We start from the raw sequence: 27417 nt of genomic DNA, 5'->3' as shown, positions 1-27417 counted from the left end.
GGCCCACTGCCACCTGGCCTAAGATCAACTAAGTCAGCACAGACTGAGGATCAAACCTGGGACCTTCCTGCTCCTTGTGTCCCACTAACACACCACACAATTCATTAGCTACCATCGGCAACATGGGGAACCTCTAGCATCTTGTAATCTGTTGGTAGAAGCCTTCTTTGGAAACACAAATTTGCTGTTGTCAGAGTTTTAACATTTAACCCTTTGCAACCCATTAAATTTTGCTGTCTTGCATTTCTCACACACACACATATATTTTTACAGTCCAACCAAGTTGCCATAACATGTCCAGCCTTGTGGAGGCGGCCAATTTAGAAGGAGCCAATCCCTTTTTTGTTTCTGTAGTGTCCTCCCACTAAAGCAGGATTGTTGTACAAGCAGAAGCTTGTCTGCAGCCAGGAGCAAGTAGGCTAACACTAAAGTAAATTCCACTGTTAACTTAGCTGTGGGAGACTCTCATTATTCAGTACTCCTTGACCGAAATTGTATCAAACATTGTTGAAAGAGGCGCAGTGCAACTGACAGACATCAACAGGTGGTGCTGCTGTTTTCGGTGTTCCTTCTCCATGGCGTGAGTGACTGATCTGGTTGGGAGACGATCAAACAACGATGGCTCTGAAATGGAATAGAGTTTGGTTTCAAGTAAGGAATTTATTTAAAATGTGTATCTGGGGATGTCGGTACCACCCATGTAACGTCACTGTCAGGACAATGGGAGTTCTTCTGCTTTCTGTTCAAATGACTCCCAGCTGTGCTTTTCACTTGTTGCTTTGGCAGTTTTCTCCCCTCCTCTTCTGAAGGCATCAAGTCCTTGCTAAATATAGTGCCAACAAACTTTTTCCTTGCCAAGAGAGCCTAGGCCGTGAGTGTCAGTGTTTGAACACAGGGAGCCTCACACCCAAGCGCAATCCTGCTTTTGCCCGAACATGCATGTGCACACACACAGTTTGTAATAAGGTCACTGAATAGGGATCAGGGGCAAGAATCCTGGCTGATTTTTCCCACACCAAACCCAGAGGCGCTGAGGCCAATTCTGCTGCGATCAGCTAACTGACTAGGCTGGGAATCGAACCTGGGACTTTCGGGTTTGCATGATATGTGCCCACTTCACATTCTGGAGTGGGCAGCAAACCTGCTCCCAGGCTTCCATTCTAAACTAAATAGGTTAGGGAGGACCAGGGGGTCACAATCTCAAGTTATGTAAAAAGAAAAAGAAAGACCTGCATTTATATAGCGCCTTTCATGACCTCAGGACGTCCCAAAGCATTTTATAGCCAATGAAATACTTTTGAAGTGTAGTCGCTGTTGTAATGTAGGAAACGCGGCAGCCAATTTGCGCACAGCAAGCTCCCACAGCAATGTGATAATGACCAGATAATCTGTTTTGGTTATGTTGATTGAGGGATAAATATTGGCCAGGACACCGGGGAAAACTCGCCTGCTCATCTTCGATATAGTGCCATGGGATCTTTTATGTCCACCTGAGAGAGCATTGATTTAACGGCTCATCTGAAAGATGGCCCTCCGACAGTGCAGCACTCCCTCAGCACCGCACTGGAGTATCAGCCGAGATTTTTGTGCTCAAATTTCTGTAAGGCCAGAACTAGGTTAGATGTCAGGAGGTGGTTCTTTTCCTAGAGAATAGTGGACCTGTGGAACAGGCTGCCGGCTCGTGCGGTGAACGCTGATTCGCTGAATTCCTTTAAGCGAGAGCTGGACCTTTTTTCTGGCTGGGCCAGAGATCACCTCATACGAAAGGTAGGTTATGTGTAACATTAATCAGGGTCAGATTGGTCTCCTAGACTAGTTTTGATCACCTAAGGTGGTCGGAGAGGAATTTTCCATATGTTTTTTCCCTAATTGGCCTGAGTTTTTTCTTCTCCCCCCTGGTGATCACATGGTTTTTGGATGGGGTGGTGGGCAGGTGTATATATTGTGATGCACAAGGCATCGCTGTTGTGTGGGACAGGCTAGATGGGTTTTTTCCTGTCTGTTATTCTTTGTATGTTCTATTAGAGCCATTCTGTAATCATCATTCAGAAGGATCCTGAGCATGACCTTTTAAAAATTTTTATGTGGGCATCACTGGCAAGGCCAGTATTATTTATTGCCCATTCCTAATTGGCCTTGCGAAGGTGATGGTGAGCCACCTTCTTGAACCACAGCAGTCCATGTGGTGTGCCATAGCGGTTTGGTACAATTGAGTGGCTTGCTAGGCCATTTCAGAGGGGCAGTTAAGGGTCAACCACATTGCTGTGGGTCTGGAGTCACATGGAGGCCAGACTGGGTAAAGACAGCAGATTTCTTTCCCTAAAGGTCATTAGTGCACCAGATGGGTTTTTACAACAATCGGTTACTAATACTAGCTTTTTATTCCAGATTTATTTAATTAACTGAATTTAAATTTCTCAGCTGCCGTGGTGGGATTTGAACTCATGTCTCCCGATCATTAGTCCAGGCCTCTGGACATCACCACTATGCTACCTGGGTTAATTCTTCTTGTAGCTATGTTTTATTAGTTTGTCCTGCTATGTGAGGAATCTCAGGGTGTGAATCTGTGTTTTAGCACTGTGTGGCACAGCACATTAGCAATGAAGACTGGGTCACTCAACCACACCTACCCTTTTTGTTTTAAAAACAATAAGCTCCAGTTTGATGGATTAAATACTCGGCCTAGTGTAGTAGTGAGCCACAAAGACCAGCAAAGGGCCAGGTTTGATCCGGAGTCTGCGCTGAGTTAGCTGATTTTAGCGTGTCAGTTTGGGTTCTACAATTGGTATCAGTCACTCCTGCTGGAAAATGAAACAGTGTGAAAAGCTAGAGTGGACAGGATCGGGCTCGCTGTGATGACCCTGTGGTGGATCACCATGATGACACTCGCTGCCTAAGCTCACGTATCAAGAAATGACTGCTTAGTTAAGGTGGTGGAGAGTGACTGGCACCTGTGCAACCGTACCCCAGTAGGAGGGGACTGTACCTTGCAAAACAGGCGTGAAAACTAGACGGATAAAAATTCTTAACATTTCTGGTATGAAAAGCAAACAGAACTGTAATTCTTATCCTTTGGTGACCCCTGGAACTGAAATGTCACTCACTAGTTATGCATTTGGGTTTGCTTGTAGCAAAATATCAGAAACCGCCAGAAGAATCATATCTCTCTCCTTTATTCTCTATCTCTATAGCTAACAAGCTGTTATTTTTTTCTTACTAAAGGTGCTAAAGGAGCTGTGCAGGTTGGTGCCCTTCTTGCTGAGCGTCTGTGTTTATTTTGTATTGGCACCGCAATCTTCCTGTCCCTTATGGATGAAGGCCCTCCTCAAATGCTTGCCCATTTTGTTCCTGTGTACATACATCTTGACCCATGGAATAAACATGTACACACACTCCAAAGCTCCAAAGCTCCTTGCAGGCCTCCTATTTTCAGCAGCAGGAGATATCTTCCGCACCACATCTACACAACTATACCACCTTCATGGTAAGTGTGAGAAAACAGATGAAAGATTTGTAGTTTACTTAAATAGTGTTGTTGTGTGGCGGAGCCACCAAAGGACTCAGAGCGGTTGTACATAATTCCTTTAACAGCAATGTAGTTACTGCCTGTGTCTGTACCTTTAATTACACTGTTTAACTGTACTATGTCTAGTTACCTTTACAGCGCGGTTTCAACGTGATGACGTCATGCCGTTAGTCATGTGATTCCCCAATGGCGGGAAGAACGTGATGACGTGATGACGTCAGCTTTCAGACCAGAGGATCAGTCCTCGTGGAGCCTTCAAGGAGAGCAGACCTGTATTCGATGTATTCTAGCAGTTTCCAGTTAAAACCTGTTCTGTTCCATTAAAGTTCGTTATTTTGATTGCCTGAGTCGAACTCAGTTTTTTCGTTAGGAACCTCCGTTCCTACAGTTGCACATTTAAATATTTTTCTGATGTATTTCATTCAGCAATGTCATACTTTTCGAAGCCAGAACTTTAGGAAGGATATAATGGCCTTGGAGGGGGTCCAGCATCGATTGAACTGGATGATATTTGGGATGAAAGAATTTAGCTATGATCAGAGACTGGACAAACCTGGTTTATTGTCCCTACAGATGAACAGCTTAAGAATGATCTGATTTGAGGTATTTAAAATAATGAGTGGAATTGAACAATGGGACATTAATCTTAGAATTTAAAACTAAGTCAGATAAAAGCAGATCTAGAAAGAAATTCTCCACACAAAGGGTTGTGGGACTGTGGAATGCACATTAATTAAATATTGGGAAGACCGTGTCTTCAGTCCCCGCCACAAACTCTCTGCCCTTGCCACCGACTCCATCCCCCTCCCTGACCACTGTCTGAGGCTGATAGACAGTTTGCAAACTCGGCATCCTATCTGACCCTGAGCTGAGCTTCCAACGCCATATCCTCTCCATCACCAAGACCTCCTACTTCCACCTCCATAATATTGCCTGCCTCCGCCCATGCCTCAGCCCATGTACTGCTGAAATCCTCATCCATGCGCTGTTACCTCCAGACTTCACTATTCCAATGTTCTCCTGGGCGGCCTCCTACCTAACACCCTCCATAAACCTGAACTTCACAGAATCACAGAAACCTCACAGTGCAGATAGAGGCCATTTCGGCCCATCGAGCCTGCACCGACACATATCCCACCCGATCTCCGTCACCCCTACACCAACACATATCCCACCCTATCCCCGTAACCCCACGTATTTAATCCCCCTAACACTAAGGGTCAATTTTTTTTTATCATAGCCAATCAACCTAACCCGCACATCTTTGGACTTATAAGAACTAGGAGCAGGAGTCGGCCATTTGGCCCCAAGCCTGCTCCGCCATTCAATAAGATCATGGCTCAACTCCAACATACCTCAACTCCACTTTCCTGCACTATCCCCATATCCCCTGATTCCCTTAATATCCAAAAATTTATCGATCTCTGCCTTGAATATACTCAACGACTGAGCCTCCACAGCCCTCTGGGGTGGAGAATTCCAAAGATTCACCACCCTCTGAGTGAAGAATTTTCACTTCATCTCAGTCCTAAATGGCCGACCCCTTATTCTGAGACTGTGACCCCTGGTTCTAGACTCCCCAGCCAGGGGAAACATCCACCCTGCATCTAGCCTGTCAAGCCCTGTAAGAATTTTGTATGTTTCAGTGAGATCACCTCTCATTCTTCTAAACTCTAGAGAATATAGGCCCAGTCTACTCAATCCCTCCTCATAGGACAATCCCCCCCCATCCCAGGAATCAGTCTGGTGAACCTTCGTTGCACTCCCTCTATGGTAAGTATATCCTCCTGGTAAGGAGACCAAAACTGTGCACAATACTCCAGGTGTGGTCTCACAGGGCCCTATACAATTGCAGTAAGACGTCTTTACTCTTATACTCAAATCCTCTTGTAATAAAGGCCAACATACCATTTGCTTTCCTAATTGCTTGCTGTGCCTACATATTAACTTTCAGCGATTCGTGTACATGGACACCCAGGTCCCTCTGAACACCAGCATTTCCCAATCTCTCACCATTTAAAAAATACTCTGCTTTTCTATTTTCCTACCAAAGTGGATAACTTCACATTTCTCCACATTATATTCCATTTTCCATGTTCTTGCCTACTCCTTAGCTTGTCTATATCCCCTTAAAGCCTCTTTGCATCCTCCTCACAACTTACATTCCCACCCAGCTTTGTATCATCAGCAAATGATTGATGTAGATTGTGAATAGCTGAGGCCCAAGCAATGATCCTTGCGGGTACCCCACTAGCTACAGCCTGCCAACCCGGAAATGACCTGTTTATTCCTACTCTCTGTTTTCTGTCTGTTAACCAATCCTCAATCCATGCTAGTATATTACCCCCAATTCCATGAGCCCTAATTTTGTTTAATAACCTCTTGTGTGGCACCTTATCGAATGCCTTCTGAAAATCCAAATACACCACATCCACTGGTTCCCCCTTATCTATTCTGCTAGTAACAATCTCAAAAACCTCTAACAGATTCATCAAACACAATTTCCCTTTCATAAATCCGTGTTGACTCGGCCCAATTCTTTAATTATGTTCTAAGTGCCCTGTTACCACGTCCTTAATAATAGATTCTAGCATTTTCCCTACTACTGATGTCAGGCTAATTGGTCTGTAGTTCCCCGTTTTCTCTCTCCCTCCTTTCTTAAATAGTAGGGTTACATTTACTACCTTCCAATCCACGGGAACCGTTCTAGAAACTATGGAATTTTGGAAAATGACAGCCAATGCATCCACTATCTCTATAGCCACCTCTTTCAAAACCTTAGGATGTAGGTCATCAAGTCCAGGGGATTTAGCTCATCCAAAACTTTGCTTCCCATATCTTAATTCACACCAAGTCCCGTTCACCCATCACCTCTTTGCTCACTGACCCACACTGGCTCCCTGTCCACCAAATCCTCGATTTTAAAATTCTCATCCTTGTGTTCAAATCCCTCCATGGCCTCGCCCCCCCAAGCTCTGGAATTCCCTCCCTAAACTTCTCAGCCTCTCTCTTCCTTTAAGTTGCTCCTTAAAACCTACCTCTATGACTAAGCTTTTGGTCACCTGTTCTAATATCTCTAATAGAAACAGAACATGCTGGAAATACTCAGAAGGTCAGGCAGCATCTGTAATCAGAAGGCTTGTTGGCCCAAAGAAAGAAAAATCTGCTAGGCTTCCCAATCCTAATATCACTAATATCTCTTCTGTGGCTCGGTGTCAAATTTTGTCTGATAATGCTCCTGTGAAGCGCCTTGTATTAGACACTTTTGGGAGACAAACACATGTGTTTTGCAAAGCTGTTTTCAAGATTTTCCCAATGGGCAAAGACATCAGCTGGCTTAGCATTAAGTTTCACAAACCAAAAAGCTCGAGGTTTGATAACCAGTCTGTGTTGAATTATAGAATCATAGGAATTTACAGCACGGAAGGAGGCCATTCGGCCCATCGTGTCTGTGCCGGCCGACAAAGAGCTATCCAGCCTAATCCCACTTTCCAGCTCTGGGTCCATAGCCCTGTAGGTTACGGCACTTCAAGTGTACATCCGAGCAGTTTTTAAATGTGGTGAGGGTCTCTGCCTCTACCACCCTTTCAGGCAGTGAGTTCCAGACCCCAACCACCCTCTGGGTGAAGAAATTTCCATTCAAACTCCCTCTAAACCTCCTACTAATTACTTTAAATCTATGTCCCCTGGTTGTTGACCCCTCTGCTAAGGGAAATAGGTCCTTCCTGTCCACTCTGTCTGGGCCCCTCATAATTTTATACACCTCAATAAGGTCTCCCCTCAGCCTCCTCTGTTCCAAAGAAAACAATCCCAGCCTATCCAATCTTTCCTCGTAGCTAAAACTCTCCAGTCCAGGCAACATCCTGGTAAATCTCCTCTGTACCCTCTCTAGTGCAATCACATCCTTCCTGTAATGTTGGCTGATCTCAGTCGAGAAAGCAGTTGGGGTGCAACAAATAGCCTGAGTGCTCGTTGGCCCAAATGAGAGAAAAATCAGCTAGGCTTCCCAATCCTGATTAATATCCAATTAATCCAGCTGGAAAGTATGCCAGGTGTGCATGTCGAATGAGGACAGGATCAGACTCCGCTGTGATAGCATTCACTGTCTAGGCTCACATGAAGAACAGCCACCTGGCCACATACCAGATTAAATCTGTGGCTTCAGGAGTGGAGGCAAGAAAATTGAAAGGAAATGGAAAATGCAAAGTTTTATTCAAATCGTATTTGTTTAGGAATGACAGATAAATAGTTGGGAGTATCAGAGAAAGATGGTGTGCAAAGGCATCACATAAGTAGAACATAATAAGCGGAAAATGAAGAGAATGGAATGATCAAGTGTATAGGAAGTCATTTTTAATTCTGCTGTCATTTCAGGTGACTTCATGTTTGGGCTCGCACATGTTTTCTACATCTGGATGTTTGGTGCGAAACCATTAAACCTGCTGGCAGGCTTTTTCCTGGTGGTTGTTGGCACCGTATACTTGTTGTTCCTCAACAGATGTCTCTGGGATCAAAAGCCCTTCCAGTGGGCAGCCTACATCTACATCAGTTTAATAGGTACCATGGCCTGGCGTGCGAGCGCCGGCACACTCTTCCATCAGCACTGGTCTTGGGTAAAATTGTTTGCCACTATTGGAGGAATGCTTTTTATCGTATCTGATTTCACCTATGCTGTCAGTACGTTTTGCTTTCCCGTGTATAACTCCGGAATGATTGCAGCCACCTATTATACAGCACAGATGCTTATCACACTTTCAGCTGTGAACACTAAGAATACGGTTGTCAAAATCAGAAAATAAAGCAACTTGCCATTGTCTTACACTATGACGCGTTGGCTGGTTGTGTGTATGTCATTCTGCACCTGATAAGATATTGAGGTAATGGCCCATTGGAAATAAAAGGTCAAATCTATTCATTGATCCAAAGACGTAAGCCTTATTCGTTTCCTCGCTTCCACCTCTCTTGGCTCAAACCTGTAAAAAGCTAAGAAAAAAAATTATATAATATTTTCCTATAAAATTTGACACTGCTTGTGTGTGAACATAAGAACATAAGAAATAGGAGTAGGCCATTTGGCCCTTCGAGACTGCTCCGCCATTCAATGAGATCCTGGCTGATCTTCTGCCTCAACTCCATTCACCGGCCCTATCGCCATATCCCTTGATGCCCTTACTAGTCAGAAATCTATCGACTTCTGTTTTGAATATACCCAATGACTGAGCCTCCACAGCCCTCTGGGGTAGAGAATTCCAAAGATTCACCACCCTCTGTGTGAAGAAATTTCTTCTCATCTCAGTCCTGAATGGCCTACCCTTTATCCTGAGGTTGTGGCCCCTGGTTCTAGACTCCCCAGCCAAGGGAAACATTCTCCCAGCATCCACCCTATCAAGCCCTGTAATAATTTTGTATGCTTCAATGAGATCTCCTCTCATTCTTCTGAATTCAAAAGAATACAGGCCTAGTTTACACAATCTCTTCTCATACGACAGTCCCGCCATCCCAGGAATCAATCTCGTGAATCTTCGTTGCACTCCCTCTATGGCAAGTATATCCTTCCTTAGGTAAGGAGACCAAAATTGTACACAGTACTCCAGGTGTGGTCTCACCAAGGCCCTATATAATTGGAGTAAGACTTCTTTACTCCTGTACTCAAATCCTCTTGTAATGAAGGCCAGCATACCATTTGCCTTCCTAATGGCTTGCTGCACCTGCACATTCACTTTCAGTGACTCATGTACAAGGACACCCAGGTCCCTTTGAGCATCTGCATTCCCCAATCTTTCACCATTTAGGAAATACTCTGCCTTTCTGTTTTTTCTACCAAAGTGGATAACTTCACATTTATCCACATTATATTCCATCTGCCATGTTCTCGCTCACTCACTGAGCCTGTCGAGATCCCCTTGAAGCCTCTTCACATCCTCTTCACAACTGACACTGCCACCTAGTTTTGTATCATCAGCAAATTTGGAAATGTTACATTTAGTCCCCTCATCCAAATCATTGATATAGATTGTGAATAGCTGGGGCCCAAGCACCGATCCTTGCGGTACCCCACTAGTCACAGCCTGCCATCCTGAAAAAGACCCATTTAGCCCTACTCTTTGTTTTCTGTCTGTTAACCAATTCTCAATCCATGTTAACCAATTCTCAATCCATGCTAGTATATTACCCCCAATTCCATGTGCCCTAATTTTGTTCACCAACCTCTTGTGTGGGACCAGCGTAGGCGGGAAACTCGAGCGGCAGAGCGGGGCTATAAAAGGCCCCAGAGACCAGGTAAGGCCTCACCGCGTCGGCGGGAATCTCGAGCGGCAGAGCGGGGCTATAAAAGGCCCCAGAGACCAGGTAAGGCCTCAGAGCATCGGCGGGAAACTCGAGCGGCAGAGCGGGGCTATAAAAGGCCCCAGAGACCAGGTAAGGCCTCACAGCGTCGGCGGGAATCTCGAGCGGCAGAGTAGGGCTATAAAAGGCCCCAGAGACCAGGTAAGGCCTCACAGCGTCGGCAGGAATCTCGAGCGGCAGAGCGGGGCTATAAAAGGCCCCAGAGACCAGGTAAGGCCTCAGAGCGTCGGCGGGAAACTCGAGCGGCAGAGCGGGGCTATAAAAGGCCCCAGAGACCAGGTAAGGCCTCACAGCATCGGCGGGAATCTCGAGCGGCAGAGTAGGGCTATAAAAGGCCCCAGAGACCAGGTAAGGCCTCACAGCGTCGGCAGGAATCTCGAGCGGCAGAGTGGGGCTATAAAAGGCCCCGGAAACCAGGTAAGGCCTCACAGCGTCGGCGGGAATCTCGAGCGGCAGAGCGGGGCTATAAAAGGCCCCGGAGACCAGGTAAGGCCTCACAGCGTCGGCGGGAATCTCGAGCGGCAGAGCGGGGCTATAAAAGGCCCCGGAGACCAGGTAAGGCCTCACAGCGTCGACGGGAATCTCGAGCGGCAGAGCGGGGCTATAAAAGGCCCCAGAGACCAGGTAAGGCGTACCAGTCTCCGAACTCGGAACTCGGAGGGAAGGAGAGAGGTAAAAAGTAATCCAAGTGTGACGTCACCAGAAAGCGGGTAAGTGATTGGTTGGTAAGTATTGCTCCCTTTTTTAAGCTTAAACTCTGTGGTTTATAGTTTCTAAGGTGCGATATTCATCATCTAGAATCGGGGCAGAGGGTATTTAAAAATAATATTAATAAATTTAATTAATTACATAGAATGGGAGATCAGGTGATGTGTTGCTGCTGCAATATGTGGGAGCTGGTGGACACCATTGATGCTCACGGTGATCACATTTGCAGTAAGTGTTGGCTGCTCGAGGAATTCCGGCTCCGTGTTGAAGAGCTGGAGTCCAAGCTTCAAACACTGAGGCACATCAGGGAGGGGGAGAGTTACCTGGACTCTGTGTATCAGGAGGTAGTCACACCAATTAGATTAATTAATTCAGATGTAGTCCGTGGCCAGGGTCAGGATGGTGTGACTAGAAGTGAGGCAGGTACGGGGATCCAGGAGGTAGTGTTGGAGGAGCCGCAGCCCTTGCTCTTGTCCAACAGGTTTGAGGCTCTTACTCCCTGTGAGGATGGGAACAGGGACTGCGGGGAGGATGAGCAACCTGGCCACAGCACCGTGGAACGGGGGGCCATTCAAGTGGGGGGAGTTAAAAGAAATGTTGTAGTGGTAGGGGATAGTATCGTTAGGGGGATAGATAGAGTTCTTTGCAGCCGAGAGCGAGAGTCCCGAGGGCTGTGTTGCCTGCCCGGTGCCAGGGTTAAGGACATTTCCTCTGGGCTGGAGAGAAACTTGGAGTGGGAGGGGGAGGATCCAGTTGTCGTGGTCCATGTTGGTACCAACGACATAGATAGGACAAGGAAGGAGGTTCTGCTGAGGGAGTTTGAGCAGCTAGGGGCCAAATTAAAAAGCAGAACCACAAGGGTAATAATCTCTGGATTACTACCTGAGCCACGTGCAAATTTGGCTAGGGTAAATAAAATTAGAAAGTTAAATGCGTGGCTCAAAGACTGGTGTGGGAGAAATGGGTTTTGCTTCCTGGGACACTGGCATCAGTACTGGGACAGGAGAGAGCTGTTCCATTGGGACGAACTTCACTTGGCCAGTGCTGGGACTAGAATCCTGGCGAATCGAATAACTAGGGCTGTAGAGAGGGCTTTAAACTAATTAGTGGGGGGGAGGTTTTAAGAGAGCGAAAAATAAAAATGACAGTGGAGAAGGCAATAGAGCAAGGTAGCAGTGGGGGAATTAAAAACCAGAGCGTGTCAGGAAGGGACAGAATGTATAATGATAAAGGTAAAGTAGTAAAAGGGGTAAAAGCAGGAATAAATTGTCAGAAAACATATTTGAAAGTTCTTTATCTGAATGCACGCAGCATTCGCAACAAAATTGACGAGTTGACGGTGCAAATAACTACACATGGGTATGATCTGGTGGTCATTACGGAAACATGGCTGCAAGATAATCATGACTGGGAACTAAACATACAAGGGTATTTGACAATTAGGAAGGACAGACAGGAAGGAAAGGGAGGTGGGGTTGCTATGTTAATCAAGGATGGAATCACTGCAATAGTCAGAAATGATATTGGGTCAAAGGATCAGGATAGTGAAACAGTTTGGGTGGAGATAAGGAATAATAAGGGGAAAAAGTCACTAGTGGGCGTAGTCTATAGGCCTCCTAACAGTTGCAACTCTGTTGGTCGGAGTATAAATCAGGAAATAGTTGGGGCTTGTAATAAGGGAACAGCTATAATCATGGGGGATTTTAACTTTCATATTGACTGGACTAATCAAATTGGGCACGGCAGCATTGAGGAAGAGTTCATAGAGTGTATTAGGGATGGGTTCCTTGAGCAGTATGTGTGGTAAACCACTGTCATACCTGTCTGTGTCTGTATGTGTATTCCACTAGGCACAGGTCTGGACATGCCTCGGCTGACTCCTCCCACTATTCCAGGTATATAAGTGACTACCTCCCAGTCCCTTAGTATTCTGGACGGGTCGACCACTCGAGACAAGACCTTCATTCTTTAGTTAATAAAAGCCTGATTGTTACTCGCTCAACCTCAGTCTTTTGAGTAATTGATGGCGCATCAGTATGTAACTGAACCAACCAGGGGGCAGGCAATCTTAGATCTGGTCCTGTGTAATGAGACAGGATTCATAAAAAATGTCCTAGTAAAGGATCCCCTTGGAATGAGTGACCATAATATGGTTGAATTCCAAATTCAGTTTGAGGGTGAGAGAGTTGGATCTCAAACCAGCGTACTAAGCTTAAATAAAGGAGACTATGAAGGTATGAGGGTAGAATTGACTAAAGTGGACTGGGAAAACAGATTAAAGTGTAAGACGGTACAAGAGCAGTGGTCTACATTCAAGGAGATATTTCACATCTTTCAAGATAAATATATTCCACTGAGGAAAAAGGGGAGTAAAAGAAAAGACAGCCATCTGTGGCTTAGTAAAGTAATAAAGGATAGTATTCGACTGAAAACAAGGGCATATAAAGTAGCCAAATCTAGTGGGAGAATAGAAGATTGGGAAGCATTTAAAAGCCAGCAAACAATAACTAAAAGATTAATTAAGAAAGGGAAGATAGATTATGAAAGTAAACTAGCAAAAAATATAAAAACAGATAGCAAGAGTTTCTCCAGCTATATAAAAAGAAAAAGGGTGGCTAAAGTGAACGTTGGTCCCTTAGAGGATGGGACCGGGAAACTAGTGGTGGGGAACATGGAGATGGCAAAGACGCTGAACAAATATTTTGTATCAGTCTTTACAGTAGAGGACACTAAAAATATCCCAACACTGGACAAACAGGGGGCAATGGGGGTGGGGGGAGGAAGTAAACACGATTAAAATCACTAAGGAGATGGTACTCAGTAAAATAATGGGACTTAAGGCGGATAAATCCCCCGGACCTGATGGCCTACATCCTAGGGTCTTGAGAGAAGTGGCGGTAGGGATTGTGGATGCATTGGTGATCATTTTCCAGAACTCCCTGGACTCAGAAAAGGTCCCGGCAGATTGGAAAACTGCTAATGTAACACCCTTATTTAAGAAGGGAAGTAGACAAAAAGCTGGAAACGATAGACCAGTTAGCCTAACATCTATGGTTGGCAAAATGTTGGAGTCCATTATTAAGGAAACAGTAACAGAGCATTTGGATAAACATAATTTAATAGGACAGAGTCAGCATGGTTTTACGAAGGGGAAGTCATGTTTGACAAATTTGCTCGAATTCTTTGAGGATGTAACATACAGGGTGGATAAAGGGGAACCAGTGGATGTAGTGTATTTGGACTTCCAAAAGGCATTTGACAAGGTTCCACACAAAAGATTACTGATCAAGATAAAAAATCACGGGATTGGGGGTAATATACTGGCATAGGTGGAAGATTGGCTATCTAACAGAAAACAAAGAGTTGGGATAAATGGTTCGTTCTCGGGCTGGCAATCAGTAACTAGTGGTGTTCCGCAGGGGTCAGTGCTGGGACCCCAACTCTTTACAATCTATATTAACGATTTGGAGGAAGGGACCGAGTGCAACATATCCAAGTTTGCCGATGATACAAAGATGGGAGGGAAAGCAGTGAGTGAGGAGGACATAAAAAACCTGCAAAAGGACATAGACAGGCTAAGTGAGTGGGCAGAGATTTGGCAGATGCAATATAATGTTGGAAAGTGTGAGGTTATGCACTTTGGCAGAAAAAATCAAAGAGCAAGTTATTATCTAAATGGAGAGAAACTGCAAAGTGCTACAGTACAAAGGGATCTGGGGGTCCTGGTGCATGAAACACAAAAAGTTAGTATGCAGGTGCAGCAGGTGATCAGGAAGGCCAATGGAATCTTGGCTTTTATTGCAAGGGGGATGGAGTATAAAAACAGGGAAGTCTTGCTGCAGTTATACAGGGTATTGGTGAGGCCACACCTGGAATACTGCGTGCAGTTTTGGTTTCCATATTTAAGAAAAGATATACTTGCTCTCGAGGCGGTTCAGAGAAGGTTCACTCGGTTGATTCCAGAGATGAGGGGGTTGACGTATGAGGAAAGGTTGAGTAGGTTGGGACTCTACTCATTGGAGTTCAGAAGAATGAGAGGCGATCTTATTGAAACATATAAGATTGTGAGGGGGCTTGATCGGGTGGATGCGGTGAGGATGTTTCCACTGATGGGTGAGACTAGAACTAGGGGGCATAATCTTAGAATAAGGGGCTGCCCTTTCAAAACTGAGATGAGGAGAAACTTCTTCACTCAGAGGGTAGTAAACCTATGGAATTTGCTACCCCAGAGAGCTGTGGTAGCTGCAACATTAAATAAATTTAAAATGGAGATAGACATTTTCCTAGCAGATAAGGGAATTAGGGGTTACGGGGAGAGGGCAGGGAAGTGGACGTGAGTCTAGATTCAGATCAGCCATGATCCTATTGAATGGCGGAGCAGGCCCGAGGGGCCGTATGGCCTACTCCTGCTCCTATTTCTTATGTTATCGAAGGCCTTCTGAAAATCCAGATACACCACATCTACTGGTTCCCCTTTGTCTACTCCACTAGTTACATCCTCAAAGAACTCCAATAGGTTTGTCAAACAGGATTTCCTTTTCATAAATCCATGTTGACTCTGCCTAATCTTACTATTAGTTTCTAAGGGCCCGGTTATTGCATCCTTTATAATAGATTCCAGCATTTTCCCAACTACTGATGTGAGGCCAACAGGTCTGTAGTTCCCCGTTTTCTCTCTCCTTTCTTTCTTAAATAGCGGGGTTAGATTTGCTATCCTCCAATCTGCAGGAACCGTTCCAGAATCTATAGAATTTTGGAAGATGACAACCAATGCGTCCACTATCCCAATGGCCACCTCTTTCAAAACCGTAGGATGTAGGTCATCCGGTCCTTGGGATTTATCGACTTTTAGTCCCATTAATTTTGCTAGTACTTTTTTTTGCCAATAATAATTTCTTTAAGTTCCTCATTCTCGCCACACCCTTGGTTTTCTCGTATTTCTGGGAGGATTTTTGTGTCTTCTTCCGTGAAGACAGAAACAAAGTATTTATTTAATTTCTCTGCCATTTCCTCATTCCCCATTATAAATTTTCCCGTCTCTGATTGTAAAGGACCTACATTTACCTTCGCCAGTCTTTTCCTTTTCACATACCTATTTTTACAATCCATTTGTATATTTTTCACTAGTTTGTGCTCATATTCCATTTTCCCTTTCTTTATCAATTCTTGGTCCCCCTTTGCTGATTTCTAAAAAGATCCCAATCCTCAGGCTGACTGCTTTTTCTGGCAACTTGATAAGCTTCCTCCTTTGACTTAATACTAGCTTTAATTTCTTTTGTTAGCCATGGTTGGATCACTTTTCCTTTTGGGTTTTTATGCCCTAGAGGAATATATGTTTGTTGCAAATTATGCATTATTTCCTTGAATGTTAGCCATTGTATGTCCACCTTCATACCTTTTAGTGTAGTCTCTCCCAATCTACCATGGCCAACTTGTCCCTCATACCCTTGTAGTTTCCTTTGTTTAGATTGAAGACCTTAGTTTCAAATTGGACTACAGCATTCTCAAACTTAATGTAAAATTCAATCATATTATGGTTACTTGTCCCTAAAGGCCCCTTTACCACAAGATTATTGATTAGCCCTTTCTCATTACACAGTACCAGATCCAGAATAGCCTGTTCCCTGGTTGGTTCCTCCACATACTGATCCAGGAAACCATCTCGCAAGCATTCCAAGAATTCGTCCTCCACACCATTAGTAGTAATTTGATTTGCCCAGTCAATATGTAGATTAAAGTCCCCCATGATTACCGTATTGCCCTTGTTACATGCACTTCTAATTTCTTGATTGATACTGTGCCCTACATTACCACTACTGTTGGTGGCCTATACACAACTTCCACCAATGTTTTCCGGCCTTTGCTGTTTCTTAGTTCCACCCAAACTGATTCCAGTTCTACATCATGATCTGCTGTGCCAAGATCTTTTATCTTGACCGTACCAATCTCATCCCTTATTAACAGCACTACGCCACCTCCTTCTCCTTTTTGTCTGTCCTTCCTAAATGTTGAGTACCCTGGAACATTCAGTTCCCATCTTTGGTTACCCTGCAACCATGTCTCTGTAATGGCAATTACATCATACCCATTTACTTCTATTAGTGCCATTAATTCATCCACCTTGTTGCGAATGCTACGTGCATTTAGATAAAGTGCCTTCAACTTTGCCTGTTTAATATTTTTCTGCACTTTGACCCTCTTTACTGTTGGCCTTTGTTTCTGCTCCCTACTAGTTTTGCTGACTACTTTTCTAACTTGCACTTCCAGCTTTGTTTCTCTCCGTTCTGGGCCCACACTTAGGTTCCCAGCCCCCTGACAAACTAGTTTAAATCCTTCCCAACAGCACTAGCAAACCCCCCTGCGAGGATGTTGGTCCCGGTTCTGCCACCTGCAAATGATGATTGCTGAAAACTCCTTTTTAATGGTGGAGCTGCAGCTGTAATCCGTCCAGCTTGTACAGGTCCCACCTTACCCAGAATCGGTCCCAATGCCTCAGGAATTTAAATCCCGCCCTCCTACACCATCTCTCCAGCCACGCATTCATCTGATCTATTCTCCTATTTCTGCTCTTGCTAGCACGTGGTCCTAGGACCCCAGCTATTCACAATATATATTAATGATCTAGACGAGGGAACTAGATGTAATATCTCCAAGCTTGCAGATGACACCAAGCTGGGTGGGCGTGTGTGCTGTGAGAAGGATGCCGAGAAACTCCAGTATGATTTGGACAGGTTGGGTGATTGGGCAAATGCATGGCAGATGCAGTATAATGTGGATAAATGTGAGGTTATCCACTTTGGTGGCAAAAACAGGAAGGCAGATTATTATCTGAACGGCAATAGATTGGGAGAAGGGGAAGTGCAACGAGACCAGGGTGTCCTTGTGCACCAGTCGCTGAAGGTAAGCATGCAGGTGCAGCAGGCGGTTAAGAAGGCAAATGGTATGTTGGCCTTCGTAGCGAGAGGGTTCAAGTACAGGAACAAGGATGTCTTGTTGCAGTTGTACAGGGCCTTGGTGAGACCACACCTTGAGTATTGTGTGCAGTTTTGGTCGCCTTATCTGAGGAAGGATGTTCTTGCCATGGAGAGAGTGCAGCGAAGATTCACCAGACTGATACCTGGGATGGCAGGAATGACGTATGAGGAGAGATTGGGTCGATTGGGCTTATACTCGCTGGAGTTTAGAAGAATGAGAGGGGATCTCATTGAAACTTATAAAATTCTAACAGGACTAGACAGACTAGATGCAGGAAGGATGTTCCCGATGGCGGGGGAGTCCAGAACCAGGGGTCACAGTTGAAGGACAAGGGGTAAGCCTATTAGGACAGAGATGAGGAGGAATTTCTTCACCCAGAGAGTGGTGAACCTGTGGAATTCTCTACCACAGAAGACAGTTGAGGCCAATTCATTAAATATATTCAAGAAGGAGTTAGATATATTTCTTAAGGCTAAAGGGATCAAGGGATATGGGGAGAAGGCAGGGACAGCGTACTGAGTTTGGATGATCAGCCATGATCTCATTGAATGGCGGAGCAGGCTCGAGGGGCCGAATGGCCTACTCCTGCTCCTATCTTCCATGTCTCTATGTTTCTATGAGATTACTACCTTTGAGGTCCTGCTTTTTAATTTATTTCCTAGCTCCCTATATTCTGTTTGCAGGACCTCGTCCCTCTTTCTACCTATGTCGTTGGTACCGATATGGACCACGACCTCTGGCTGTTCACCCTCCCCCCTCAGAATGTCCTGCAGCCGTTCAGTGACATCATTGACCCTGCCATGTTCACATCACCTCATCTATGACTGGAATTCCTGCAGTGCACAGGAGGATTTTGCACCAAGCAAGTTTTCAGAATTACATAGAATTTATAGCACAGAAACAGGCCATTTGGCCCAAAAGGTCTATGCCAATGTTTATACCCCACATGAGACGCCTCCTTCCTTACTTCATTTCATCCAATTAACATGTCCTATTCCTTTCTCCCTCATATACTTATCTAGCTTCCCCTTAAATGCACCTAAGCTATTTGCCTCAACCACTCCATGTGGTAGCTAATTTCACATTCTCTCTACTCTGAGTAAAGAAGTTTCTCCTGAATTCCTTATTTGATTTATTAGTGACTATCCTATGTTGATGGCCCCTAGTTTTGAACTCCCTACAATGCAATAGGATCTTTGAGTAGGTAGACACGGCCTTGTTTCAACATCTCATGCAAAGGAAGACACCTCCAACAATGCAGCACTCCCACAGCACTACACTGCAGTGTCAAATTAGATTATGAGCTCGATTTTGCCAGGCCCGAGGAGGCGGGATTGGAGGCTTGTGAGGTGGTAAAATCACAAAAAATGGCGGGCGGGCCCGATCCCGCCTCCATCCCGCCTCCGAGCAATTTTCCCAAATGCGCGTTTTCTGACCCTGTTTCCATCCCGCCTCCAAGAGGCGGGATAGGCCCTTAAGGCCCTTAACGACCACTTAATTGCCTCGATAATCCCATTTTGAGAGGCCTTTCTGATTTTACCACTTTTCCCACGTCCTGCACGTCTCCTCTGGAACACGCCAGTGAATCCTGGCGGCCTCACAAGTGGACTGCTTACTAACAGCTGCAGCTCCACCATTAAAAAGGAGTTTTCAGCAATCATCATTTGCAGGTGGCAGAACTTTGTTGTCTCAGGTCTGGGGGGACTTTTAGCAGGCCTACTCATTGTTGTGGAAGTTTGGAGCCTGACACCCATCTCCAGTGTGACCTCCTGGGAAACCCCTCTCGCCACCTTGACTGAGCGCTTCCTCAACTGAGGCATATACAGCATGGGAACCATTTATTTTCTTTCCTCCTGGACATCAGATTCGGACGAAGACCAGCCGTGGCAGCAGCAGAACCATGAACAACAGCACCACCTACAGCAGCAGCAACAACAGGAGCGCCAAGCTGCAACTCATCCACCTGAAGCTGCACAGGCCAGAAGGCACCAGCGCGCGACCACATTGCTGCCCGGGATGCACTCATCTTGGCCAGGTTTGCTTAGCCTGCACAATCAAACACTTTTGCCTCGCACCTTCTTATCAGACCATCGACAATGGCCAAGAACCTACGGATTCCTATCACTCTGGCCACCATACTGACAATTGCAACTCGCCCTAAGCCCTCAATGTGGAAGTCCCATTAGCGAAATGACACACGCCACAACTGCAACAGTTTGCCATCAGAATTTTTTATGACAATAAGCAACTGATGGCTTTTCAAAATTAAACACATTACACACAAGTGACTACCCTTGTGACTACTTGTGCATTATCTTCCTCTTACGCATGCTCCTACGTGGTGCTTCCCCTGTGGCTTCAGCAGATGTGGAGGCCCCTTGCTCACTTTCTTGCTGCTCCTGTCTCGACACCTTTGTGAGGGCTCGGCAACAGTTTGCTGCTCCTGCGGCTGTGCAGGGGTTGAGACGCCGATCTCAGTTGGGTGGGGACTCTGGTGGGGCTCTGACCGAGGGCTCTGCAGTGGCATGGTCGTGTGAGCGCTTGGAGAGGAGCCCCCATTTCCTTGTTGTATGCCACCAACATCCCTCTCATGGGTCAGCCCCACTTCAGAGCTAGCAAGTAGCTGGACAGCACCTTGCTGCACTGCAGGGGGACCATGAGGACCCGTTTCTGCACTGGAAGTCCTACTCCAGAGGGCTTGCATGAAGGTCTGGTTTGTTTGCTCAATAGCTGACCATCGCTCCTCAAGAGATGTCAGTCTATTCTGAACAATTACCATGTTTTCCATACCCTGGCGACTAAGCTCCTCCATGGACGTTGCCATCCTCTCCTCTACCATTGCCATCCTCTCCTCTACCATTGCCATCCTCTCCTCTACGGTAGCCAGCCTTACCATGGAGGTAGCCATCCTTTCCGTGGTGATGCGTTCATGTGCCAACGCCTCCACAAAGGCTCTGCTCATGTTAGCGATGGACTCCTCCATTCGCTCCACACTCGCAGCGACCCTGGAGACAAAACCTGCCAGAGACTCCTGCACCTGTTCCTGGAGTTCCAGCACCGCTCTCCTTCTGGATGGACCCGGAGGCACAGGGTCGACATGCAGCAGAGCCGAGCTGGGAGCGTCCTCTCCACTGCGACGAGGACTCTCCACTGCTGTCCCTGTCTCCACCATCTGCTGATGCTCACTTGTGAACTGTGATACACCAGGTGACAATTCTACTCTATGTCCCGAAGGTCCCACCGAGGAGTGAGTGTCTGCGCTGGTGCAGGGTGCACTTAATTCTGCTGACTGAGCGCCCTCAGAGGTTGCAGCTTTCTCTGAGGAGTCTGGAAGCTCAGGCTCTTCCTCCTGGACAGTGGGGACGGGGGCTCTCGATGGTCCTGTGGGGGAGTAAAGGAAAGAGTTAGAGATGTGAGGTGAAGGTTGCATGCACATTGACTTGTGCAGATGATCATTAGAAAATCTGTTAGAGCATCAGAATCATTATCAGTCACTCATGCAATGTCAATGAGAGAGATGCCAAACTATTCTGTCACCAGTTTGCTGTGATGCGCCCGCCTGTCCGTCCCCCACTTGGGAATCCTCCTCGATCCCGGCAATTTCTAGGGCCGCCTCCTCCGAGGTGGTGAGCTGGGCTACTGAGGGTGGCCCTCCTCCTGTCCTCATTCTTTCCCTCTTATTGTGGGCTCTCTTTTCCTGCAATGAGGGACACAAGTGGAGTTTGAGTGAGAATGAAGGAGTGAGTGTAGAGAATCCATAGCATAGATGCTTAGAAGGAGACAAAGGGCCCTCCCTGTGTGTTGTAAATTGCTGTCATTGCGTCACAGTGATAGGGAGTGTGAGGACTGCATGGTCGAATAGTTAAGTGAATGTGACCATTGAGAGAGAGGGAATGCGTAAGGGTGCAGGGATGTCAGTGTCAAGTGGGATGTGGAGGAAGAGGTTGGCAAAGCAGAGTGCTGGTGAGGAGAGGCGATGGGGATGAGATTGAGGGTGATGAGAAAGTCATACTCACTTTTCCTGTGCGGAGAAGGTCATGAAACCTCTTCCTGCAATGCAGCCAGGTTCTGCGGCTCATCGATATGGAGTTGACCTCCTCGGCCACTTGCAGCCACACAGCTTTAGTCTGTTGTGGTGGCTTTTTTCTCCCTGAGGAAGGGAAGAGCACCTCCTTATTAGATCTTGCTCCCTGCACCAGAGCTTGGAGGGAGGGCTCATCAAAGCGAGGTGCACACTTTTGCTTGCTGGTGGACATGGTCGGTAAATGAAGTCCTTCATACAATGTCCAAAGTGTTTCCAGTCTCCAGAAGAAGCAAGGCTGCTTGCAGGTCTTAAATCCAGCAGCACCGATGACATCATCGGAGGCAACTTTCAGGATGGAACGACGAATTGGGCCAGGGGTTCCCACACGCTGGAAATCAAGTGCCCAATTAGGGGGAAATCGCACTTTTTCCCCACTTCACATCGGAGTCGGGGTCCTGACACGAAAACCAGCTGACACGCCCCAGCCCGACCCCAATGGCAAAATCAAGCCCTATATATTCAAATCCATAGTGGGGCTTGAACCCACAGCCTTCTGACTCAGAGGTGAGGGTGCTCCCAACTGAATCAAGCTGACAACAATATGAGTTGTGGACTCCTCCATGGTTACTCCCAAAATGTACAGGCTACTTAGTATACTCCACAGTGACTGCATGAACTATTAATGCTGAAATACAAAACTGCATTTTAGGCAGATCCTGCGAAGTCCAAATCCCTAGGCACAACAGTTGAAGGAGCCTCCAAACTGCCCTTGGAGTTTCTTGAGATGTTTAACTAACTAAAATACACAGATCGCTGAAACCTGACCCCTCACCTTCAACAGTCCAAAAATCGTAACACGAGCACTGAAACTTAGGATTGCAAGTAACCCATGGTCATGTGAATGTACGGGAGTGATTTCTCGGAGAACAGACAATGGGTCTGTGGGCAAAGGCTAACAGCTGTTTATTTCTATCTGTGCATTTTGATTAGAATTCTAAAGTAGAACTCTCCCACGGGGAGACATGAAGGATTGTGCATTTGTGCCTATTTGTATTGTGAGCTGAGATTTTTACCTCAGTTAAAATTATTCGACAACGGGGCGGGGCAATCAATGTCACACCCAATCCTACCCTCCCCTGACAACCCCATGTGCACTTGTCAGCAAAGGTCACTGGATACTGAACAGAACGGGGAATTTAGGCTGATATTGCCACTCCCTAGCCCAGAAGTGCTGCGGTGTCCCTACACTACCACCGTACCTGAGATTAGTTATACCCTAAACCAGGGATTAAAACTAGGGCCTTCTGGTTTGTACGGGTTTTAGAGGTGCCCCAGTATTTTTGATGATTTAAGCATTGCGTGGGAACAGTAAAAACTAAACAAAACAAGGAGGCGTTGCAAATTGTGATCAAAAGCACATACAACCAGCAGGGGTTAAATTATCTGCCCTGCAGTACAATATCTATATTCCGGCTGATAGATGTAGATATCTAAGTTCTTATTAACAAAATTCAAAACCGTTGAAATGTAATTTTAAACACTAGTAGAAAATGGATTGGTTTTGAAAGCGTTAGTTTTCAGCATGGGTTCACTGCGGAGGTTCATGTGAACGAGTGACACAATGCTGGGGAACAGCTACTCATCTACATCCTTCATGTAACAGAATTTAATAAAAGAGAATAACGCAATAACACGATACATAAATTGCTCTGCAAATAATAGGGGAAATAATACATAAGAGGGCAAAACATTTTAGCAAGGTGAATGAAAAAGTGTTAACGTGTATTTCAACATATCCAGTCACTTAAAATAATAATACAATAGCGACACTCAATCGAGTGATTATAAAGTTTGTTTGCCATTTATAAGCTTGCTGAGCTGGAGCCTGACCACAGGAGTCAACCTGTTCCCAACTTTCCCCGGCCCTGTCCAGGGTACTGAGACAAGTTTGCGTGAACTTCTCGACTGCATTACTGCCCCAGTGGGTTTCATTACATATCTTTGTGACGTTCCTTTTTTTGCACTATTTTATCGCAGTTTGTGAACCCATTTAAAATAAACGGCTCTGTTAAGAACAGCACAAAGGTGAGCTTTAAACCCCTTCCGTGGCGTTTAGGTTGAGAATGCACCCATGACTGCTGCAGCCCATTACATGCTTGTCAGCTGTGAAATTGGTGCCCGTACTCCCTCAGGTGGCTTATTGCATAGGCAGGTACATGCACAGAAAAATCCCTATTTTCTGATAAATATAGGAGCAGGCTGGCTCCACAGGAACACAAATCAAGTGCCTCCCTTTGCGGGGTAACACCGTTCGCATTTCCAAAGAGGGTCCTATTTTGCATAAGCTGGCACTGATGTAGAGTGAGGTGAAACTCACCCTACGGGGAAACAGTCGTGTGCCTCCTTAATCGGGTGACACCACTCATTTCTTTAAGGATTTGTACAACTAAAATGGTCGTGTGGGTCTCACACAGAATAGCTAACATATACAAATATAAATGCCGAATCTCACCCATAAACACAGGGAGCATCACTCGCACCCACTGTTTACTGATTTGTGTATAATCCGGAATTTCCAGGTTATAAGGTTTCTGTACATTCAGGACTTCTAGATTCATAAACTGAAACTATACATAGAAAAATATACAAAATACTGCGGATGCTGGAAATCTGAAATAACAACAGAAAATGCTGGAAACACTCAGCAGGCCAGGCAGCATCCGTGGAGAGAGAGACAGAGTTAACGTTTCAGGTCTGGGACCCTTCATCAGAAAAATATGCCTGCTTTGTGTTTGAAGTCACACAACACCAGGTTATAGTCCAACAGTTTTATTTGTGTTTATTAGTGACTATTTGCTAGACTTTATTGAAAGTTCCAATCACATTTAAAACTTAAAGGTTTGGTAAATCTTGTCTTTTATTACTTATAAATCATTATTATTTTATCTTATATCTACAACCACTGTCACTGTCAGATCGACCATTGCGGATAATCACGCCATCTAAAATAATAGAATTGTCATTAAAAATGTGGGTTAGGCTCACCAAAATACCCACTGTTCATTTCTTATTTATGTGTCATCAGAATGCTTAGTGTTACCCTATAATGTAGGCATAATGTTAATAGTTATTATTGAGGTATATTGTCTGGAAAGCCAACGTGGGTCGGGTTCCTGTTGTCAAACCCCGTCCCACGCAGCCAAGTGCAATAAGGGACATCCAATGCTAGTTATTATTTCATGTGTGGGTTTGAATAATCTTTTCAAGGCGTTGATAGTTCGGATTCAAATATAGAAAAGATTATAATAGTTCATGACGGCGCGTATTGCATTTCAATTGATGCTGTTTGAGGGTGTGGAACAAACGTTGATTTTAGAGGCTGAGAATGATGATAGTGGGGAGGAGGCGAAGGAGCAACGTGATCTCTTACGTCTGTGCCCAGGGCTGTGTATGGTGCAATGCTCGCTTTTAAATGCAGCTTGTCGAGGCTGTGGGGGGACAGAGTGAGAGAGAAGCAAGTGAAACAAAGGCTTGTGGGACGTTTGTCACCAGCCTAGACACACGACCTGCGGCTGATCAAGTCAAATAGTAAAATATTCAGAGCCTTCTGCAGCACTGCCGTCTCCTTGAAATGCTCTTTCAGAAAGTAGTTTTGCAGAGTTAGTTTCTGCATCGGAACAGAACAGCAAGAAATATACTTTGCCATGAGATCGGTGTCATTTTATTCAAGTTTCTGCCGTGTTTCAGGGGAACCGCAGTCGGATTTCTTTGAACTGCATGGTGCTCGGGGCGAGCGCTGACTGACCAGGTGGCTGGAAGAAGGGCGATGGCAGCTGTGGACTGTTCAACGCTTCGGGGCAACAACGGCAGCTTCCCCTGCAACGCCAGCCAGCAGAACTTTTGGGGGGAGCGCCTCTTCTCCCTCCCCTACTCGCCTCGGACCACCGCAAGTATCGCCACTGCCATCAGCTTCATCATAGTGTTCACAATCATTGGGAATGTCCTGGTCATCATCGCTGTGCTGACCAGCAGGTCGCTGCAAGCCCCCCAGAACCTCTTCCTGGTCTCGCTGGCTGCCGCAGATATCTTGGTGGCCACTTTGGTGATGCCCTTTTCTCTGGCCAATGAACTGATGGGGTATTGGTACTTTAAGAAGATTTGGTGTGAAATTTATTTGGCGTTAGATGTCTTGTTTTGCACGTCTTCTATTGTGCACCTCTGTGCGATCAGTCTGGACAGATACTGGTCAGTGACCCAAGCCATCCAGTACAACTCAAAGAGGACACCTAGAAGAATCCGGTGTGTGATCCTGATCGTCTGGCTCATTGCTGGGGTCATTTCCTTCCCTCCTCTGATCTCCATGAACAAAAACCTTGGCAAAGACGAAATTCCCGTGTGTCGACTGAATGACGAGAAATGGTACATCTTATCTTCGTGCATTGGGTCTTTCTTTGCTCCCTGTGTCATCATGATTCTGGTTTACATGAGGATTTACCAGGTAGCCAAGCAGAGGACCAGGCAGCCACCCGGCAACAGAAAACCAGTTCTGGTCAGCGCCACAGCCCGACCCGCGGGGGAAGCAGCCTCCTCTGGTCCCAATGGGCGGGAGAAGGAAACCAATTCCAAGGACAAGGACAAGGAGGAAGCGGCTGATTCTTCGGGTCAGGAAAAGTGTTCAAGCAAAGAGAAGCCCCACAAAAAGACTGAGCCGCTCGGCTCCCCCAAACTAGTGCAGGATGAGAATAACTCGAACTGTAAAGGGGACGACGAGCACTTTGGAAGGCGCGAGAAGCCGCTGACGCCAAGTGCCATCCGGAGGAAAGCGATCCAGAACAGGGAAAAACGCTTCACTTTTGTTCTGTCTGTGGTCATTGGCGTTTTCGTCCTATGCTGGTTCCCCTTTTTCTTCTCCTACAGTCTGACTGCCATCTGCCCGGCGACATGCTCGGTCCCACCTGTCATCTTCAAGTTCTTCTTCTGGATTGGGTATTGCAATAGTTCCCTCAACCCCGTCATCTACACTATCTTCAACCAGGACTTCAGGAGAGCTTTCAAAAAGATCCTTTGCCGAGAACAGAAACGATCTCTCTACCGGGTCTAGCCGGCAGCTTTCAGAGACCTGTCTGTTGCAGGGGGTGGGGGGGGGGGGGGGGGGGTGCACGAAGAGAGAGGAAGCAAACAAAAAGATTTATTTTAAACGAAATAAAAGTTTTCCAAATAAATGGCATGCAACTGTACCGATGTCTTAGTAAAGTGATGTTCTTCTCAAATAACGAAATAAATGAGCTGTTGAGGAAACGAGGTGCTACAAAGTGAAATGTCTGTTAGTTGATTGCAGAAATGTACTCGGGTCCTCTGTAGGTCGATGAAGGGGAGCGAAATCGGCTGGCGATTCCGGTGAGGAAACCCCTGCAATGTTGGAATACGGTACAAGCTGGAAGTTCGCGCAGCTTTCACACTCCGACCACAATTCTCACCTTTTTACACAGGCTGCAGGACAAATGCTCTTTCGCCCAGCCTCTCAACCATTGTAAGAATTGATCCTCCAGACAAGGGAATGCAGAATATTAGCGCCCTCCCCGTGTCTGTACTCCTGTAAAATTGCTGACCCATATCTGTTAAACCACAAATAGCCATTTACAATTCTGGTTCAAACGCCTCATTTACACCATTTGTAACCACAGAACTAATTGTGAACAACTCCATTCAGTTTTAAATCAGCAATGCATGCAGATTATTGGGTTCGGGTGGAATAAGAATATTGCTGCACGAGTGAGCAAGACCGCATGACTCACTGGAGAGAGAGTCTTGCGGACCTCACCACTTTAAAAGAAAATAT

General features: G+C 45.9%; 2 protein-coding genes across 2 annotated transcripts; both read left to right on the top strand.

The window, feature by feature from the left end:
• The first annotated feature begins 319 nt into the window (after nucleotides 1-319).
• Nucleotides 320-8473, top strand: LOC147097964 (lysoplasmalogenase TMEM86A-like). Its single transcript, XM_085971071.1, has 3 exons — nucleotides 320-651; nucleotides 3223-3484; nucleotides 7901-8473. The coding sequence occupies exons 1-3, from the start codon at nucleotides 619-621 to the stop codon at nucleotides 8323-8325; spliced, it is 720 nt and encodes a 239-aa protein (XP_085827197.1). The 5' UTR covers nucleotides 320-618; the 3' UTR covers nucleotides 8326-8473.
• A 15960-nt stretch (nucleotides 8474-24433) lies between these two features.
• On the top strand, nucleotides 24434-26714 carry adra2b (adrenoceptor alpha 2B). Its single transcript, XM_085971070.1, has one exon. It carries the CDS (start codon nucleotides 25405-25407, stop codon nucleotides 26677-26679), a length of 1275 nt encoding a protein of 424 aa, XP_085827196.1. The 5' UTR covers nucleotides 24434-25404; the 3' UTR covers nucleotides 26680-26714.
• Nucleotides 26715-27417: the final 703 nt, after the last annotated feature.

This window comes from Somniosus microcephalus, chromosome 30 (assembly GCF_052327205.1).
Source record: "Somniosus microcephalus isolate GS21.2 chromosome 30, FLI_Smic_1.0, whole genome shotgun sequence".
NCBI classification, from domain to species: domain Eukaryota; kingdom Metazoa; phylum Chordata; class Chondrichthyes; order Squaliformes; family Somniosidae; genus Somniosus; species Somniosus microcephalus.
Note: the sequence above shows the minus strand (reverse complement) of the source record. Positions and strands in the feature narration are given on the sequence as shown.